We start from the raw sequence: 21,977 nt of genomic DNA on the forward strand, positions 1-21,977 counted from the left end.
TTTTGAATTAGTAACTGATGCTGAAAGGCTCTATTGAAACGTAAAATGTGCTGAGTGGTCAAACAGTCCTTTTCCTAATGAGCAAAACTCATATTAAATCCGTTGTTTGACTACAGCAATGCATAACAGAAACAAAACACATTTCTTAAACACATTTAACGCACACGTTAATGTACGCTAACCATGCTCCACATTTTTGAGGAGTGTAATCGTCTGTAAAATTTATTTGGCAGATGAAATTTGATGTAAGTTTTTAATGTTAACATATATTAAAAAAAATAAAAAAATTCAATTTTGTTTTTGTTAATATATCTTATATCTGAAACCGTCTTTAATTTTTTTTTTCTGTTGTTCTAATATTGTGTTTTTTATATCTTCTTTTAATATATATCGGTAATATTTTAATTACTTATCAATATAATCATACTGTTTGTTGTTGATTTTTTTAAATTGTTAATTATATTAATGCACTTTCGATAATTTAATAAACAGCTGTGTAAATTTGAACGCTACCTAGCTCAAAACTGTCAACTGATGACAGCCTACCTACTTAAGCATCCATATTATTCATAACCACATTATAATTATGGTTACGCTGATTGTTAACAATCCATGCACTCTGTAGTGGCACGGCAACATGTTTGTTCTAGCGGTTGTGTCGACGCCAACAAAACGCATTGTATAACATCTGTAGACAAGCACTGCTTGAAAGCGCTTGCAAGTTTGAATCAACCTGCGGAATTTCCTACGACCCTCAGAAGCCACTTAATAAAAATCGACATTATTGGAAAATCGCTGAGCCGGGAAATGTAACCAATCGTGGTTTGTTTCAATCAAGCCGACTGGGCCACAATGGCTTATTACAACGAATGACACTGCTCACAGCATCATCAAATCAAGAGGCGGTTACTTCTATTGCTTTATGAGCCTAGGTGATCATGGTCGCAGAGCCGCTGCAGATAAAATATTGCCACTGCTGCAGAAACGGGAAATTGATAATAGAGGTTCTATTGTAAAGACCCTTTGGGTAAAATTAACAACATCAGCACGTTGATAGAGATATTAAAAGTAGGGGAATTTGCAAAATGAAGACTGCCCACCAGGCTTTCCTGACCAGTCTGCAAGATAACAGAGCGGGACCTTTGGCGGCAATTGCTGCGTCTGCCAGCTACATGATGGAACCAAGAAAAAAGACCGCGTTTTCTATCCGAGATCTGCTGGGACTGAGACACCAGCAGGATAGAGATACGACAAAGACAGCGTCCGAGGAAGAGCCCAGTGCCAGAACGACACACCCACCAGACCTGAGGGGGTCGATATTTCCCGTGAGTCCGCGCAGACCCACCCAGAGTCCCACGTCGAGCTACCCGTACCCACCATGGAACAACCCGCTGATTGATTCATTCAGCACTTCCGGTCAAACCATTCTAAACTTCAATATCTTCTCATCGCCTGGAAACAGAGAATTTATGAAACAAGGTAAAGAAAACGTTGTATAATGTATAATGTCCTTAAGTTGTTTAGTGAGTTAATTAGTATTATTACATCTGATATTCTCTAGCTATTTGCCTGTTTGGTTGATTAATTAGTATTAGTATAGCTAACATTCAAAATTTGTAAAAATAATAATAATAATAATAGTAATAATAATAATAATAATAATAATAATAATAATAATAATAATAATAATAATAATAATAATAATAAATAAATAAATAAATAAATAATTGTTTAGTGCATCTTTGTGGAATTTTAGCATATAATTAGCAATATATTGTGTCTCGCTGTTTTTGACGTAAGTCGATATTTGCGTGAAATACTGCACATTTGACATAAAATTATATCATAATATTAAATTATTTTACACATTACAAATTTTCAGACTTTTTAATAATTTAAATAAAACCTTTTGTAAAAGTTTAAAGAAATGATAATAATGCCAACGTATTCTTAACAAATATACATTGACATATGCATTTAAAATACTTGAAACAAAATCCGAATTACGTAAGCGTTTCACTTAAAAATATTAAAATGACTATTTTTGGTCAGGTTAATTTGACATGTTAAAATAGATCAACAAAGCAGTGTAGGAATATTATCATACATAACCATGGTTTTTGTTTTCTTACTTTTATTATTCAACAGATCCTTGATTTGAATTTACAAATTAGGAGAAGTCTTCTCACACTTTCCATGAGAAAGAAGAGAAGTTTGATTTTTGTTTTTTTAAATCGGTACATTTCGTAATATTTCGTTATGTCTCTCGTTCAACCGGAAAGATTTTGAATTATACACTCGGTTCGAATTTTAATATTTCGTTATCAAATATTACTACTTCCGGTATAAAACAATTTTGGCAAAATATGTTTAATAATTTAATTAAAAACGCTATAGTATTAAGCACCTTATACTTATTGTACCGTTATGTTGAATTTAAAGTAATAATTAGTTAATCAAAACTAACTTAACGAAATTCATTACGTTATTAGGTGGGAGTATAAGCTAACAACTATCGTAAAGCATACTTGCTGGCATTTTAATTACTGTATAATTTAGTTATAATAGAAAAATATAGTCTACTACATGATTTATGTGTTTCTATTTTTATTTTAGATAATTATAACATGTCTATATATGAAATACCTAATTTTAATGTTATATAGTTCGAACTGACATTCGATAAAGGGTCATAATTCAACTGCTATCTGGACTGGGTTGACAGTGGCTAGTGAAAGAGAAATCTATGTATTAGGATTTACACCTTGCACCTAACAGGCGAATGGCTTCAAACCACAATGACCCTGAGGTCGGTCAGATATGTAAATAGTTTTAGTTAAGACTTTAAAATGTATTTCTTAGACATTGTATTTAATAATAATTATGTTATCTTTTAGTGGGATGTGCATTATTTTTTATTCAATTTCCTATAAAACAAAACGTGTTGTCTCCTCCTGCCCTGGTAGTGATTCATTGGAACAATCACCATTTGTACAGAGATATACGTTTGGTTAAGGTTTTGTCGTTCTGAATGTAGAAGGGTATGATTTTGGATATGATAATAGTTTTATTGTTTTAGTCTATTATAGGAAAATCATTTAATTTGCAGAATGTGAAGACAGAAAACAGCACATGCAGTTCGATGGTCTGCAGTTTTCTCAAAATAACACCAAAAAGAAAAAGAAGAAACGACGTCACAGGTAACGAATAGTTTTTATTGACCGCGGGTGGTTTCAATCGTACTCAGGTCAAGAAAAAGATTCAGAAGTTCGTATTGTGTATTCAGCGCTGCGTAATAACCTCATATAGTTTGTTGTAGATTACTTATTGAACTTCATTACGGTATTTTCTTCTTTTTTAATATTTCTTTTTACAGTTTATTTAATCATCAATCCTGTGGATCGCAGCCTGGTTATAAAAACAGAATTTTTGTTCAGTTGGTGCATGCGTCTAAGAAGAAAAGGTTGGGAATAATCTCGATGGGACCATGTGATATAAAGTTATTTCTAGTGTGCAGAAAGAACACTTCGATTCGCGGTCTGTCAAATCAAGTTGTCTTGTGTTAAAACTTAACTCTTAGTAGATCATAATATTGAAATGACTTTCTAGATTGACACCGATATCTAGCTTTTTCAGACAGGTCAAACTTATTTATATTAACTCCTTTGATTAATCACAAGCTGACTGACATTCAGCAAAAAAAAACAAAAACAACGCTAGTTCTTTTTTATACAAGAAAACAAGTAAATGTATTAATTAAAGTAAATGACGGTTCAAGAACAATAAATGATGTAACTGCTTTCTGAGTTACAATTAGATTTTGTCTTGTTTAACGACACCACTTTAGCACATTGATCAATTCGTCATCGGCTAATGGATGTCAAACATGTCGTACTTCTGACATAGTGTTTTAGAGGAATCCCGCTTTATTTTTCAATTTGCTGAATTTGAGTTCGCGACCTGGCTTTATTATTTGCTAGTTAAGACGTGTTGTCTCTGCTTCAGTTACCTGGGAATACTGAATAATTATTGTCTGTAAAATCTGTCTATGTTTAGGTGTTCATCCATAAATGGTCACTAACATGAACGTATCGAATTTTGCAAATATTAATTTAAAAAGCTATAATGTATTTTTTATGGCCAACCTGCACTAATGTTTTTTAACTTTGTTTCATCGCAGAATGTGCTTTTAAAAATGCTTTATATATAAATAACAAGCACTCTTGCAATTCTTCTTCCTGTGCTTCTAATATTTTAAACGATATATACTTTTATATATTTTTTTTTTTTTTTTTTAAACATGGAGGTGTATGACCTTTTGGGATAAAGCGTACTTACAAAAACATTTCAACAGTTGTGGAGTTTTTTTATTGTTTAAATGTACGATGATGCTGAGCCTTATGTCATCATTATTAATTTAAATTTTAACTGCATTACAATAATATTTGTACAACAAGAAGCTATGCCTATTAGTAACTAGTATTAATAAGAATCAGACTCTTATGTTGTAGCAAGACAGTTGCGATTCAAACATCTGTAGTGATAGCACCGTATATATTCCATTATAATAATCACATGTAATATTAGGTAAAAGCTCATTCGACAACTTACATATTTTTGGTAGAGAACAGTTATTTGCGATTGTGTCGACAAACTGAGAATTGCATATAGATATATCTTTATTAAATACATGTTATTCTAAACAAATAAAGGGGCGGGACGTAGTCTAGTGGTACAGCGTTCGCTCGATGCGCGGTCGGGGTGGGATCGATCCCCGTAGGTGGGCCCGTTGGGCTATTTCTCGCTCCAGCGCACCACGACTAGTATATCAAAGGCCGTGGTATGTACTATCCTGTCTGTGGGAGATTGCAAATAAAAGATGTCTTGCTGCTAATCGGAAAGAGTAGCCCATGAAGTGGCGACAGCGGGTTTCCTCTCTCAATATCTGTGTGGTCCATAACCATATCTCTGACGCCATATAACCGTATATAAAATGTGTTGAGTGCGTCGTTAAATAAAACATGTCTTTCTTTCTTTCTAAACAAATAATTGTATCCTGGAATCAAGGCGTTGCTATGAGGTACTAGCACCGGCCTCGGTGGCGTCGTGGCAGGCCATCGGTCTACAGGCTGGTAGGTACTGGGTTCGGATCCCAGTCTAGGCATGGGATTTTTTATCCAGATACCGACTCCAAACCCTGAGTGAGTGCTCCGCAAGGCTCAATGGGTAGGTGTAAACCACTTGCACCGACCAGTGATCCATAACTGGTTCAACAAAGGCTATGGTTTGTGCTATCCTGTCTGTGGGAAGCGCAAATAAAAGATCCCTTGCTGCCTGTCGTAAAAAGAGTAGCCTATGTGGCGACAGCGGGTTTCCTCTAAAACACAGTGTCAGAATGACCATATGTTTGACGTCCAATAGCCGATGATAAGATAAAAAAATCAATGTGCTCCAGTGGCGTCGTTAAATAAAACAAACTTTACTTTACTTTACTATGAGGTACTAAGAAGTTTATTTTCCCCGCAGAACGATCTTCACTAGCTACCAACTTGATGAACTTGAAAAGGCTTTCAAAGACGCTCATTATCCGGATGTTCAAACCAGAGAGGTGTTGGCCATGAAGACTACACTTCCGGAAGACAGAATCCAGGTACGTTGTCACAGTTCGGTAATTTCCGTACTTGGTAGACAAACTACCAAAAGATCACAGTTAGCATTAACGGTATTGTACTTTGCCGCATAGATATGCACGACATTGAACAGTACGGGGTTATAAACTCTATGCAGCTGGGAAGTCCACTCATGACCAGGCACTAAGTAATCGATTTGCTACATAATTATGCATTTCGTTACTGTGACACATCCAAGTTTTAAACATTATCGCGTATTTTTCTCTGTTGGAGTACTTTTTCATAATGGAAATCAGACATTTCTTACATTTTATAGTTTAGATTATCCATTTCAGTACATCCAAAATAGTTCTTGTTATCCTGGTGTTTCTAATACCACGAAGTGAATTTGTCAATGTGTAAAAACTCATGTACAACTGAAAAGTAACGGTTATGGAGAAAAGCTCTTGTAAACTTTTTAAGGGTAATTCCCCGTTTCATCACCAGAAAGTCTTGTTTCACTCTAATGTAACTTCATGCAAATGTGTTACAGGTTTGTAACTAGGGTCTGCGTCTTTAAGAAATCTTATATTACATATTGCAAAACTTGATTCGGAAAGTGAGAAAAAAAAACCCACAGACAACGCTACATACTCGGAATATTTTTATTTATCAGGACAACACTATAAGTTATAGACTTAGTGTTCTACATTTTCGTGAAGTATAAAACAAATATCTTTCAATGGACGTCACACTTTTCCTTTAGCCAACACTCTACTACAACTTAAAACCAACTTCTCATTTTCTATGATTGGTAGTTTTCGCGTTGCAACCAGTGCACTACGATTAGTATTGCAAAGGCCATGTTTTCTCCTGGGTTTTTTTTGGCGTGGAGAAGTTTGTTTTGTTTAACGGCACCACTAGAGCGCATTGATATAATAATCATTGGATGCTAAATATTTAGTAATTACGTACTCGTAAATGAATGAATGAATGCGTAACGACTTCCCAGCACGGAAATACTCATCAGCTATTGGTTACCCGTAATCTTAGTTGAAGCCCGCTGCATTTTTCCTTTAGTAGCAAGAGATCTTTTATATGCACCATCCCACAGACAGGATATCACATATCACGGACTTTCATATACCAGTCGTGGTGCACTGGCTGGAACGAGAAATAGCACAATGAGTAACCAATAGCCGATGTGTATTTTCGTGCTGGGGTGTCGTTAAATATTCATTGATTCATTTACGAGTAAAACATTACCAAATATCTGACATCCAATGATTAATAAATTAATGTGTTCTAGTGGTGTCGTTAAACAAAACATTATTTGTTTTAGATATTAAAAGAAAACCAAATTGAGATGAATTATTTAGACGTACAGTATGTGATTCTTCTTATGTTGTATGACTTGGATAACAACTTACCCTTCTGTCCCGTAGTAATATTTTTGTAAACATATAGTTACAATGCGACCATAATTATACAACATGTTTAAAATTATTTTGAAAACTTTGATGTGCCCTTAAATATTTGTTTAAAATGTTTAAACTTTAAGGATGACGACATTGATTTCTAAACAAACGAGAATTTCAACAAACACACTTTTAATGACAACTACGTCAACTTACATCAACATGCTCAAAGTGTTTCAAAACCCTTTTTAAATATGTTATATATTTTATTCTATATATATAGGGTTTTTTTTAATATTTAAAGAAATATTGTAAATTGTGATGATTATATTTAATACCTTTAATATGCAAAGTATACAACATGCTACCTAGTCAATGAAATGTGACAGGTAATTTGTGTTATCCGGTCAGTGATAATTAAAAATACAATTGACCAAAAATAACACTGAATATGGATCTAATGTATGTGCAGCTAAGACGAAAGACCATAATGGGGGGTTTTCATGTTAAGCTAAAGGTTTTACAATTTAGAACTTTCCAATTACATTTTAACTCACTGACATCAATGTTAATTAAACAATCGGTTTCTACTTTTACTTAAAAGTTAAATTTTCACAAACAGAATTTTAATCTACTTGCCTTTTTTCAGCTTAAAGTTATATTTCATTTACATTTTTAAAATTCAAACTTTTAACACGTGTATTAATACTGATGCAACATTCGTCATAATATCTACTTCTAGTAGCTTGATATACTAAATCAGACGTTTAAGCATTTCTGTTCAAACTGTTTTCATTTTAGCCAGTAACAACACACACGCGCGCACACACACACACACACAGGCACACACACACAGGCACACACACTCGCACACCAACACACACACAATCACACACACACACACACACACACACACACACACACACATACACACACAAACACACACACATACACACAAACACAAACACACAAACACACACACACATACATAAACACACTCACACACAAGCACACACACAATCACACACACATACACACACAGACATACATACACACACACACACACACAATCACACACACACACACACACACACACACACACACACACACACACACACACACACACACACCAGGATTAGGGAACTGAGCGAATTGACATTTTCAGACATTTCCGTAGGCTTGGGCAAATAAATACTTTTTCTACATTAGATAAATATGCCTTGTCGTTTCTTGTCGTTTGGTCACTGAACATGAATCCGGTGGAAATGTTTGTCTACGATCTCTTTTGATATCCGGAACTTTAATTTATTCAAATTGGCGGCAAAATTTCATCTCAGTTTGTGTATTTTGTATGGGTTTTCTGGCTTTCAAAACACGAAAATGACACTTTCAAATAGCATAGACTTCATATAGAGGTGTTTCCTGCCTTTTTTGCACTAAAAATATCACTTTTTCTACAGGCCACTATTTTGTTAGCAACTTGAGTGAACAATTTGTAAACGGGTCATATCTTCACCATATTTAATACCAAAACATGGGTCTCTAGCTTTATTGTTGAAAAGGGATGGCATACATTTTCTGAATCATCCTGTTATGTCTGCACACACGGTATGGACAGAACAGGAAACTTGTTCGTAGAGTCCTATCAACAGGCTCACGAATACCAACCAAAACGATAACTATTTCACAGATGCCCATCTTATAAGTAGCACGGTTTCTATATAAATTATTATGTACCAGAAAAAAAGGCTTCAAGTGACTAAAACGAGAGTGCAAATGAAATTGTAGATAAAAAGATTGCATTGATTGGTTAAATATACAATTTACCCCCAAAATAGAAAGAGCAGTACAAAAAAAAACATTCTGGTTGACTGAGACATTTCTGAATATCGCAGAAAATTATGTGAGAAAGTCCAAATTCAATGACTAACCACTAACTCATTCAATATATCGACAAAGACAGCGGACGAAATAACGATGGCTGAAAATAACGAAGACGTCTACTTGAATAATTAACATGAACAATATAATGCAACAGTACACCTTCCATTCTTGAACATTACGTTCCTTTAACTGGCATACGAAGACAATAAGTGAACAAAGAAGGAACGTAGCATAAAAAAGCAGCAAGAAAAGCACAAAGTATTGAACTAAATTTATTCTGCCATAGAGGTTCATTTTCGAGATTAACTAAGAACCCAATCAGTGAATTTATGAAGGAGTCTTTAGTACTGTTTGAATATATATTATGTCAGTGTTGGAGGTGTGGTTGATGCCAAAGTCAGGATGGAAGATGGTCATTCAAATTGTAGGCCTACCCCAGATTCATTTGTGAACTCAACTGATAAGGTTTAGTAAATCTACATACTCATGGTAGAATTCATGTACCTCATTTCTTTGTCCAATTCTTGTCGTTTAACCTTCCACAAGTATACATAATGCATTATATATTTAAAGGTAGCTTTTGAAATCTCATGTTGAAACTTCATGTTAAATTATACCTACATAGGCATAAAATTTCGACCTAGATTTGCCTAAACCTAATAACCGTCTGTTATGTTCTAATAGTCTTGGGGTTTTCTTTACTGGAGATTATTTTGTTAATACCTTGCTCCTAATGTCGCTAATGCTTACATTAAGCTAAGCGGGTTTGAGTAGAATAAAACGTGGGGTAATTAATCCTGAATGCAGAAATCAGCGACATTTTTATGTCAAAGTCTGTCCCATCCTTACGCCTATGAAGGTTGAAACCTGGTGGTAATAATAACAATGTTTAAATTGCTAGCATCCGGATGTTGTCGTATGGTCTTACAGCACCCATTTAAGTTGTTGAAACTCGTCCAAGGTTGCAGCCAGTTTTGGGATTCGAACCCAGCATCTAACAACCATAACACCGATGACTTAATAACTACACGGCTGGTGGGGAAGCGCCGTATAGAGGACGATTATTAGCGTACTCATCCATTTATAAATTATTTGTTACATTTTATTTTGTTTAACGACACAACTGGAGCACATTAATGAATTGATCATCGGCTACTGGATGTTAAACATTTATTTATTGTCACACACAGTCAGAAAAACACCTGTTACATTAACAGCAAGACATTTTATAAGCGTTTCCCCACAGACAGGACAGCACATACCATGGCATTTGATATACCAGTCTTGGAGCACTTGTTTGAACAGGAAATATTCCTATCAGAGAATAGATCCCACCGAGGAGATTCATGGTAATTACAAGCCACGTGTACTACAACAAAGTGATTAATTGCCACGTCTGTACATTTAGATAATATAAAATGTATCTACCCTTCCATGACTCTAATGACTGCAGACGTACACTCACCAGTTCAACTCCGATATCAGACCATTTAGCAATTTCATCACATTACCTTATTACAAATAACAAATCAGGACACGTATTGATTTTGATGTTTATATGCTTAATTCCTAATTTCTCTTGTGAATCGTCTAAATCGTTTCCCGTGTTGTATGCTGTACACAACCTTTATGTCCTTTCACGTGGCCGAGCCTGGCAATCATATGTGTTACGATAAATGGATACTGAGTGGCGAACACTAAGCATTACATTCATAACGGCTATCGGGCTAAATGAGTCGACGCTTGTATCAATAGTTTATAGGCCTTCTCCCGTGTGCGAGTTAAAGCTTCGGTAATGGAATTTTTACAGCCATTTCCAAACAGGTTGAGGGAATTCCAATTTGGAAATTTGATTTATGTTGGTAAATTAAGCATTAATTTTTAGAATAGATTGACTGAGTGATTGAATAATGATTTTATTGTCCCATTTATCACACCTAATTTTGTTTTAGACCACGTTTATGTGGCTTCATCAGCGACCGAATTTGTTAACGTTCTCGGTATATATTTGTCTGGGATTTTTAGCCTGGTATTCGCTATGTTTATTGTTTTTAGTACTAGTATTGTTTTAACTTAATGTACTTTACCATTGCTTTATTGAAGTACGTGATTCACTAAAACATACTGTGTTTCAGGTTGACAATTATAGTTCTCTTTTTAGAATAAAATTCAGTGGTATAGATCTCTTTTTAGAATAAAGCTCAGTGGGTAGAGCTCTCGCTTGAGGTGTTTGGATCGTAGGATCGAACCCTCTTGGTGTATTCATTCTCTGACTGCCAGTGCTCTACGATTGACATATTAAAGGCTGTATATATACTGTTCTGTCTGTAAAATATTCCATGCTGTTAATTTTACAATAATATGTCATAAGTTTAAAATTCAGCGTTGTTGTTAAACAAAACAAACTTTAACTTGGAATTTTACATACGGAGCGTGGTTGGTTGTCTTGGTGTCTGTACAGGCCTAGGACAGTGTTTTAATTTGATCGTTTAACGTGTGACAGAATCTTTATTATACTGAGGGTTTTTTCGAAACAGACCAAATCATCCTGAGAGTTTACTTGATATTTGGGGCAGAAAATGATGTGGAAAATTATGAGCCTATACGTCATCCGCAATCCGTAATAATCACTCTATTCAAAAGAGTCTAAATTATCGTGAACATAAGCATTTATTTCACAACTTTGGGTTATTGAGTCTCGTGGGAGAAAATATTTGAAAACTAATGTTTCAAGCAGGAACCTGAGCACAATCCGTATGTGTGTACTAATACGTAACCTGCAATGCATAATACGTAACAATCACTTTCTCTATACGAATAAGTTAGGTACATTCCGTTTACGCGTTTTCGTACGCGTGTGCGTCTGCGTATTCGATCACTCTATGCGTTATGGATTACGTTTACGTATACGTATACGTATACGCATACAGAATAAGGATAAATGGAATTTGCACCTAAGACAAACATACCATGCCATGTTGTAATTATATCTTTAAAACAACAACAACAATAATAATAATAATAACATTAATAATAACAACACTAATAATAACAACACTAATAATAATAATAACAATAATAATAAATAAAAATAATAAAATATATAAAAAAATAATAATAATGTTATGGATCAAGTACCAGGGGTCGAAATTGACTAAAATGTATGTCGGATATTCTGCCTGAAAAGCTAAAGATTCTGCCGGCCCAAATGAAAACCTGCCAGACAAACCATGTAAAATATAGATGTAAAATAAGTGCCTGTCAGCGACCCCTGTAGTACCTTTAACTAGCATGATCATCAGTTTGCACTTGTGTTCAAATAAATAGTACTTAACCAGTCCTGTTCGTTATTACTTTTAATTTTATCTCTAATGAAAGATTAATCTCATACTGAATTCCTTTTGATACAAGTTACAAAACTTTTTTTTCATTTAGAAATTCTATATATTTTGGAGCAGGTTAGTTTGACTTTTTGTTATCTATTTTCGAAATCTGTATAATGAGCCGTGTGAGCCTTCTTCTGCGTTTTAATAAATAAAAAATGTGTGTTTGTTTAACGACACCACTAGAGCACATTGATTACTTAGTCTGGATTTGGTCTATCGGTTGCCATAATCGTCAAATATTAAATTTGGCGAAAATCACTGGCAATTTGTTTATTTCAAATAATGTTATTTCAAATAATGTTTTTTAACACTAAAGAACATTGTTAGGGTGTATACCACTAAATCACTGGCAATTTGTTTATTTCAAATAATGTTTTTTAACACTAAAGAACATTGTTAGGGTGTATACCACTAAATCACTGGCAATTTGTTTATTTCAAATAATGTTTTTTAACACTAAAGAACATTGTTAGGGTGTATACCACTAAATCAAATCACACAGACAATAGTACACCATAAATCTGTTACAAACAGTCAACTTATACACTATGGGTATAAATACTACCACCCCTTACTCTTAAAAGAAATATACTCTTCAAAAAAAGAAACGCAAAAGGGTACAAATGGGTTATAACTCCGATTTTATGTTTCCTACCGGTTCATGCTTTGTGAATATAAGGTCATTGCATGTCCCAAACACATTCCCACGGTTACATTCGATAAAACGCAGCTACTGTACAATAAAGTTCCAAAATGTGAATATTCGCAAAAACGCAGCCACGTGCAAACCATGTCACCACTGCACGTGCGTTGTCTGCACGTGCAACATGAACACCGACAGTATAAAAGTGCAGGGTGTTCGTTTGCCTGGCCTCTGTATCTGGCCGACAGTTGACAATCCAGGACATGCCACGTCTCAGTGAACCGCAGAGAAACAATGCCATCGGCCGACTAGACGCAGGCGAATCCAGAACGGCCGTTGCCAGGGCATTCCATGTGTCCCCAAGCACCATCTCCAGACTGTGGGACCGTTACCAGCAACATGGATCAACACGTGACCTCCCTAGATCCGGTCGACCACGGGTCACTACCCCCGGGCAGGACCGCTACATCCGGGTACGCCACCTTCGGGAACGATTGACTACTGCCACCTCCACAGCCGCAGCAATACCAGGTTTGCGCAGGATATCCGACCAGACCGTACGGAACCGCCTACGTGAGGTAGGAATTCGTGCCAGACGTCCAGTTCGAGGTGTCATCTTAATACCACAACACCGTCGACTCCGACTGCAGTGGTGCCAGATTCATCGACAATGGCCTCAACTGCGATGGAGACAGGTGTGGTTCAGTGACGAGTCCCGATTTCTGCTCCGACGTCATGATGGAAGATGTCGCGTGTATAGGCGTCGTGGTGAACATTATGCGGCAAACTGCGTGCAGGAAGTGGACAGATTCGGCGGGGGTAGTGTCATGGTGTGGGCAGCCATCTCAAACACTGGCAGAACTGACCTGGTCCACGTGCAGGGCAACCTGAATGCACAGGGCTACATTGACCAGATCCTCCGGCCACACATCGTTCCAGTTATGGCCAACGCTAACGCAGTGTTCCAACATGACAACGCCAGGCCTCACACAGCACGTCTCACAACGGCTTTCCTACAGAACAACAACATTAATGTCCTTCCTTGGCCATCGATATCACCGGATTTGAACCCAATTGAGCATCTATGGGACGAGTTGGACCGACGCCTCCGACAGCGACAACCACAGCCTCAGACCCTGCCCGAGCTGGCAGCAGCCTTGCAGGCCGAGTGGGCCACCATCCCCCGGGACGTCATCCGTACTCTGGTTGCTTCAATGGGCAGGCGGTGCCAGGCAGTTGTCAACACACGCGGAGGCCACACCCGGTATTGATTCCAGATGACCTTGACCTTGGTGGTGTGTCCTATCACTTACTCACAATGGACTAGAGTGAATTGTGAACAATCCTGCAACATTTGGTAATTATCGGACTCACCATTCAATATTAATTATTAAATCAATTCTCCAAATGTTACGACAATGTGGTTTTGCGTTTCTTCTTTTGAAGAGTATATGAAAAAATATGCTCGTTTAGAAATAATATTATGCAAACTAATTATAAAACTTTATGCAATAAATAACTTGAACTTGATGGAATATGTTGTTATTTTTTAAGTCTTTAAGACCAACGATTCTGAAAAAGGAAGCTACAGGACTTCTTAAATTACAAATGTTATAGATATTAACCTATTGTGTATATTCAAACAAGTATCTGCAGCTGGTATCGAGCCCAGCAGCTGTTGGTGATGTTAAATTATTTATTATATACACAGCCATGCAATATATAGATCTACAGAAACAATTTAAAAAAATGTAAACTCATATTTTCACTGTATTTTAGTTACAGTGAAAATATAGAAATGATATTTATAATTTTGTGAACAAGTGTATGCTTCATTTATCTCCCTTGTAAATTATTGAGGTCAGTGTAGCTTCTTCGTTTTTCAGTTTTATGATGACTAGATCGTATTTGAATTTAAAAAAAAAAAATTAAAGTGGATATGAAGTACAATGACGGTAAAATATTTAAAACTGATTGGCTACGAAGCCATATAATTGTGGCACAATGCCCTGTCGTTGATTTTACTTTTATTTTTTATTTATTTTTAGGGGGGTGACGATCACCTTTTCAGGGATGTTTTCACAGTAGTATTATTGAATAATTATTAATTTAACTTTCATTAGATAAAGGCTAATTTTGATTAAAATTTATTTTAAAAATTCATGGTCAAATAAATATTCTGTAACGGTTCCATCTGAACATGACATAAATGTATCAAGGTGTCACGTGTTTTCGATCGAATAAGAGAAAGATATTGTCACGATTAAAAAAGTTGTATTTAACAAATAGACCGTTTCACCCGTTGACATAAAATCGAATTTGAAAAAAAACAAAACATGAAACAGCCTATATTTATAATGCAATAAAAAATAATAATGTTTTTTTCTGAATAACAATTTAAAGCAGGAGATAGCCATATGGAGTTTTTAGATTTGCGGGTGTTATTGTGTTTTTGATGCCTGCAAATGTCATTTATAACCAAAATAGTATACAAATAGCCATTTTGATAATAAAATTAAATGCGCATGAATATTCTAAATAAATAAATAAATATATTTAAGGACTGTCTGTTATTTCTCTTACGTTCATCTGGGTATGAACATAACAAAATCATCAACAAACTCTGTGAATCGGTGAATCATTAATGAATCATATATTAAAAGGACTATCCTGATGTTTAAAGCCATTTTAAAACGTTTTCTCTAAATAAAATATTTTTATATTGTTAAAATTACAATTTGCATATATTTTCATGTTTAGATATTTCTGGGCAGCATAATATTTTGTAGTATCTCAATATCAGTACTTGTTTAAAATAATTTCATACATAAGAATTTAGTAATTATCTTCATTTATCCGTATAATGGTTTATATTTAAAACATGTTAAAGTAAGAATATGTCTGTGCGGGTTTGTTTTGGCGGGGTTTTTTTGTTTGTTTGTTTGTGGTTTTGGGGTTTGCTTTATTTTGGCGAGGGGTGGGGGATAAACAGAGAAAGAGTAGGGTGTGTTTTTATTTTGTAGGGGAAAACAAACAGAAGTTTTCATCGGGCTGAAAACTCGGGGTATTTTGTTTCTTTTTATATTATATCATTATAAGTGTTATTACGTTACAGTAAATTTTAATGTTATGTCTAATGACAAGTGGTTATGGTTTCATATTCATTCTAGCCATTGAAGATAGTAAAATACTCAAAAATTACCCAAACAATCGCAGGTCATTTTTCAAAAGACGGATGTATGTAAGATCATTTCATATTCTATTTAGCTCAGGCTGAGCTCGTGGTTTTATTATATTTTAATGTTATAATGTTCTAAAATACATCTCAGACACACTCATTTTCCACACACTGTCCTAAATCTTCCACTCATCCGAGCTGTCTTATTTCCAGAGGCCATACAAATTTGTACAGGCCTCGTTTCTTTTGGCCTGCTATTAACACAAATACCAGCAGGCCATATTTTACTTCCTATTTCGAGCCCTGTACTGGCGAAAACTCCGAAAGCTATGTGCTGTCCTGTCTGTGGGGTGGTGCATATAAAAGATCCCTTGCTACTAATGGAAAAAATGTAGCTGGTTTCCTCTCTAAGACTATATGTCCAAATTACCAAATGTTTGTCATCCAATAGCAGATGATTAATAAATGAATGTGCTCTAGCGGTGTCTTTAAACAAAACCAACTTCTAAAAGCTATTTATACATACTGTAACATCCTGCGACCTACTATTTAATATTGGGCATGTTACGGACACATCACGGTGCGATATGTGCAGTAATCGTAGTAATACCAGGCAAATGAGCTTGATTATGTCGCGTGCTGCCGCCAACCTCAAACCTTTGTAGTTTGTAATTGCTGTTAATATCATAAATGTCGCCATTCACAACCTATTTCGAAGACTTTTCTCGTGACACGCGATGCTATTGAGTTTTTATATTGTCCCAAGTTGATAATTGCGCACAATCGCACATCACTTTGGTCACGGTTCTTCCCCAAACATCGAACCTCTCTTTCTCTTATTTCCCACAATTGCGTTTTCATTGATTTACCCCGTTTGTGTGTGGAGAACCCTGATAGTGAAGTGCTAACCGCTAGTCTGAAGAATTCGCGGCCACGGTATCATTTAATTTCTACCTATCAGTGTGATTAGCTGTATTCCTTTGTGAATTCAGCAAGTTAAGCACTATTTGTAAGCATAACGCGCATGGCGGGTCGCCCGCGTGGCGGCTGTCGCCCATATTGGCGTTCACCGATGCGAGACGATTTTCAATTACCAGCTAATCGCCTCAGTTCACTATCAATCTCGATGTACGGAAAGTAATTCGACCCCGATGAGAATGATGTCAATCAAACAATTGTCGAGAGGTTTTTGCAAATCTTGTCTCGTCATCCGTGGAGAACAGTGGAGGACAAGTAAAACTCATTTGCAAATTACTCTTTACACTTTATGTTTTTTTATTATTATTATTCCACGTAACGTCACGCGTGTTACGTCAATTGATTACTCTTACATTCCTGCCTTGTCTGGTTGAGTAAATATGCATATATCATGGGACTACAATGGGTACCGTCCCTCTTTAATATGTAATAGGTTGATTTTTATTATCAAAGCAACTTTTGGGAGTTGGTTTCGGTGCAAACCGTAAATTTTTTTCATTATGGAAGTATCCAATGCGTCAAAAATCGTGCGATACTCTCTTTGTGTTCTTTATTATTCTTAGTTTGTATATTCCATATTATTGATGCCTGAATACCTTCCACCCCTAAAAGTGTTTAAATTTCATTAATATTTGTTAATTTAAGTACATTGTATTCCTTTATTGACTGGAAATAGAAAAAATAGTCTAACTTTGATAGGTCACATTTATTTTAATGAGGTATTCGACAGTATTTCGATTGGTTTGTTTTAGGTTTGGTTTCAAAACCGCAGAGCGAAATGGCGTAAGACTGAGAAGACTTGGGGACGTAGCAGCATCATGGCGGAATACGGACTGTACGGAGCTATGGTGCGCCACTCACTTCCGCTTCCGGAAACCATATTAAAAAGTGCTAGCGAAGGTGTTTTAGATTCCTCAGCACCGTGGCTCTTAAGTATGTCCTGCGTTTTATTATAAATACATGTATAGTAGAGATTCCCTCAAGCTGTCACTGTCTGTCTGTCTGTCTGTCTGACTGACTGTATGTCAGTCTGTATGGGTGGATGCATTGTTAGAACAGCTTTATGAAAAAGGTTCAAACATCAGTTATCGGTGAAGAGCTGTTCGAGCTGGAGGGGTAGGGTCTAAGAGTTTATGCCCAAACCTGTACGCCGACATTCTTTTAAATGATAGTAAAGCTAATTTAAAATGTCCCAGAATGTACTTAATAATTACACAGCACGCAACGGTCATGTCAAAAATATGTCACAACATTTTGTTTCCAATATTAATCAGCATTTATCTTGACATACACACACGCATGCATTCGCGCGCACGAGAAAGACAGAGGGAGCAGACAGACAGAGGGCAGACATACACAAACACAGAGAGACATAGTGTGTGTGTGTGTGTGTGTGTGTGTGTGTGTGTGTGTGTCGTGCGCGCGTCTTGTAATATTAATTGTAATGGCATAAGACATACTTGTGTTTGTTTGTTGAGAGCGGAAAGACAGACCCAACCATGAGATAAAGCTTTTGTCAGATCGTCCTGTTTTCTGAAGGTTCTTCAAAACTATTCATGCTTCTCTCATACTCTCTCTTTAAGGTATGTACAGAAAGTCTGTAACAAGTCCAGCAAAACTAGAGGATGACGCGGACAGTGACAGGTCACATGTACCGGAAATTCGTGATCGAGAAGACTTTCGTTCTGAGAGTATCGCAGCGCTGCGTGCACGTGCGCAACAGCATGTGCATTACTTGCATCAGTCGCCCGAAGATGACGACAGCGTGATAGACGTGGATACCAACGCACCGAGCAGTCAAGCAGAAACTGTGTCAGAAAAAAACACTGAACTGCTATTTCCCGAAACAGTGAATTGAATGTACTGCTAATAACACTCCCTATAGTGCTAGATCTCATAGATGCGTTTCGTGTGAGTGGTTGTGTATTCAACATTTAGCGGTGTCGCAGTAGTAGGAGTGCAGGGCTGTAGATAAGTAGAGGATGATAACAAAGTAGGGCTTGCTTCACTACATGTCAGGAGTGGGAGTGGGGAACTCATAAAATTCGAGAAGACTTAGGTGTTTTAATTTGTCGCCTTTTTCTGGCAAGTCAAGATCCCGTCCCTACTTATAATTATAAGCGCCTAGATATAATAAGTCAGCAGATTAAAACCATATTAAAACGTTCTTATCTTAGAAACAATAAAGTATGTGAACTCTGTTGATATAAAATTAATTATACCATCCTCTCAAACATTAGCTACATTCCTGATACATCATTTGTACCCGAGGTAAACATGTAATTAAACATTTCATATTGTTATGGAACAAATGGTGGTTATTTTTTATATTTAATAGTTTAGAAGATTTATAACATATCTAAATATTAATTTTGTTTCTGTTCAGCTCTTATTTACTTTCATAGTGTTTCTTATAACAAAATAGTCTAACTCTTAAAGGAATTTTGAAATTTCATTCAAGGAAACTCAGAAATGATAATGAAGTTTGAATATCTGGGATCGATATGCAGTTCTGTTGTAAAGTGCTCGCCTGAGGAGCCACGGGTCATAAGATCGGTCACCCTGGGTGGACTTGATGTTTTTTTCTCTCGTCCTAACCAATGCCCAACCACTAGTACATTAAAGGCCGTGGTATGCACTGCCCTTTCTATGGTAAAGTGCACATAAAATATGACTACTGCTTTTTAGTAGTAGTAGCCTATGTGGAGAAATCGTGCTGAGCTGGCTTTGAACAAGCATTCCTTTCGTTTACAGAAATTGCCTTTAGTATGAAACTATCGATTAATCCTACTCATAATCCAGTATATTTAGGTAATATATGTGGAATAGAGAGGGGGAACTTGCAGCAGAAATGATAAATTCAATGATTATGTAAAGGATTGCATTAAGGAATGTTAAAAACCTGTCCTTGCAAACACTAAAATGGCAAAACATATTTGATATACAAAATTTATTATTCAAGAAAGTATATTTTAAGTGCTCTGTATGTTGTCCAGGTATGTCATACAATGTTTTAAATATGATATTGGTTTTTGTTTGGGTAAGTAAAATTTTAAAATACATGTATGCATGATTACGTTATGTAATTAAGATTTGTTATGACTATATATATATATATATATATTGGAATAAAATATATTAAACATATAATTCCAAATACCGTGGTTCATATCAAAGTGTTATGTTCCAATATAAAAAAAACACCATTGTAAAAAGACCTGTCATTTGTTTACAGAGCTAAATAGTTACATTGGTTAAAACATATACATGTACCATATTTGAAAGAGGCAAAGTGGTCATAAAGTTTCAAACTTGTTTTATAATGTTTATTTTTATTAACACTATAAAATATTACATATTTTAATTTGTGACTATATTTTGTAGTGGATGAATCAGGTGTAATATTTTTTTTATTCATTAATTTTCTGTAACAGTATACATTTCCCTCCATAATGGATAATTATGGCCCTCGTGAAATAATGTTCATTAACACTCACTAAAGCTCTGACAACCTAAACGTACTTGATCAAAATTACCCATTTTGTGGTGAAAACGTACATACATTTTGATCATGTTTACACATTTATAATTAAACAGCATAAAATTATGCAAAATACAATGATAAGCATTTTCGAAGTATGTGTAATAACAATAAACACGAGATAGTAAGTGAACGTGGTTTGGAAATAAATGTTATACATGTATATGTCTATTGTTTTCTTCCCTTATAATGTTTTTAGATGTTAGAACATTGGAACAACTAGAGGCAGTAGTCATTCGAATGGGGTTAAAACTGCCTATCCTAAAGACACATTTAAAGGGACATTCCTGAGTTTGCTGCAAGTATTAAGATGTTATCGACTAACAGAGACTTTTTAACGATTAAACGTGTTTCTGATCGTTGTAATATTTTCATTTAGGTTAAATTTCATTTTATTTCCTAAAATATTCTTTTTTCATACGTACGGAATTATATGAAGACAAAATCCAATTTGGGCTTCTTAGAAATATTAAGACGACCCGAAACAATGAATATACAGACACTGATATTCTAAACAAGAAAATATATTTACTATGTAAGTTTAATCGTAGAAATATTTTATTAGTTCGAAACATTTTACAATGCAGCAAACTCAGGAATGTCCCTTTAAGGGGACTTTTTTTTATTCCAGAAGCGAGGGATAAAAACTTTACTTTTACTTTATGACTAACAAAAATGGGTACTTTTGGCCAGGTACGCTTTAGATCAAATACGTTTTGGCCAAGATACGTGTTGACGAAAACTTGTTTGAAACGAACTGTAAGCTTATGTTTATGAGTTTCAGCTTATTTAAATAGTGTATGTTTTGATTAGTACGTTTTGGTACGTATGTACGTTTCAACCTAAAATAGCTATAGGAACCATTTGGTTTGGGTACGTTTTGACCTGCTTCCTTCGTGACAATTGAACATTATTTCGTTCAGGACGTAAACATGATACGAAATGGAAACTCATTTAATATTCTGTAATGAAACGTCGTAGAGTATAATTATTTGCTGTCAGCCCTGCGGCTCATAGGCATAAAATATACCATGATAAGTAAAAGAAAATCTACACATAAGACATTGTTGCTGTAAATTAAGTGGTTAACATTAAACGTTCCATATTGCATATTAAAGCTTATAACTTTTATAAAGTAAATTTTATTGTTGTTGTTATTGGTATTATCAGACTGTCATTGTTTCGTTTCTGATTTGTTTTATTTTAATGTAAGCAATATCATTATCATCATCATCATCATCATCAATATCACCATTATAATAATAATTATAATACTAATTATATTTATTATTATTATTATTGTTGTTGTTGCTGATGTTGTTATTATTGTTATTATTATT

At 35.3% G+C, this 21,977-nt stretch overlaps 1 protein-coding gene across 1 annotated transcript; it reads left to right on the forward strand.

Annotated features, from left to right (window-relative positions):
• The first annotated feature begins 923 nt into the window (after window positions 1-923).
• On the forward strand, window positions 924-21,021 carry LOC121372377 (visual system homeobox 2-like). The gene is made up of 5 exons (XM_041498681.1): window positions 924-1,479; window positions 3,110-3,200; window positions 5,527-5,650; window positions 17,849-18,029; window positions 18,680-21,021. Exons 1-5 carry the CDS (start codon window positions 1,086-1,088, stop codon window positions 18,952-18,954), a joined length of 1,065 nt encoding a protein of 354 aa, XP_041354615.1. The 5' UTR covers window positions 924-1,085; the 3' UTR covers window positions 18,955-21,021.
• Window positions 21,022-21,977: the final 956 nt, after the last annotated feature.

Source organism: Gigantopelta aegis, chromosome 4 (assembly GCF_016097555.1).
Source record: "Gigantopelta aegis isolate Gae_Host chromosome 4, Gae_host_genome, whole genome shotgun sequence".
Taxonomy (NCBI): domain Eukaryota; kingdom Metazoa; phylum Mollusca; class Gastropoda; order Neomphalida; family Peltospiridae; genus Gigantopelta; species Gigantopelta aegis.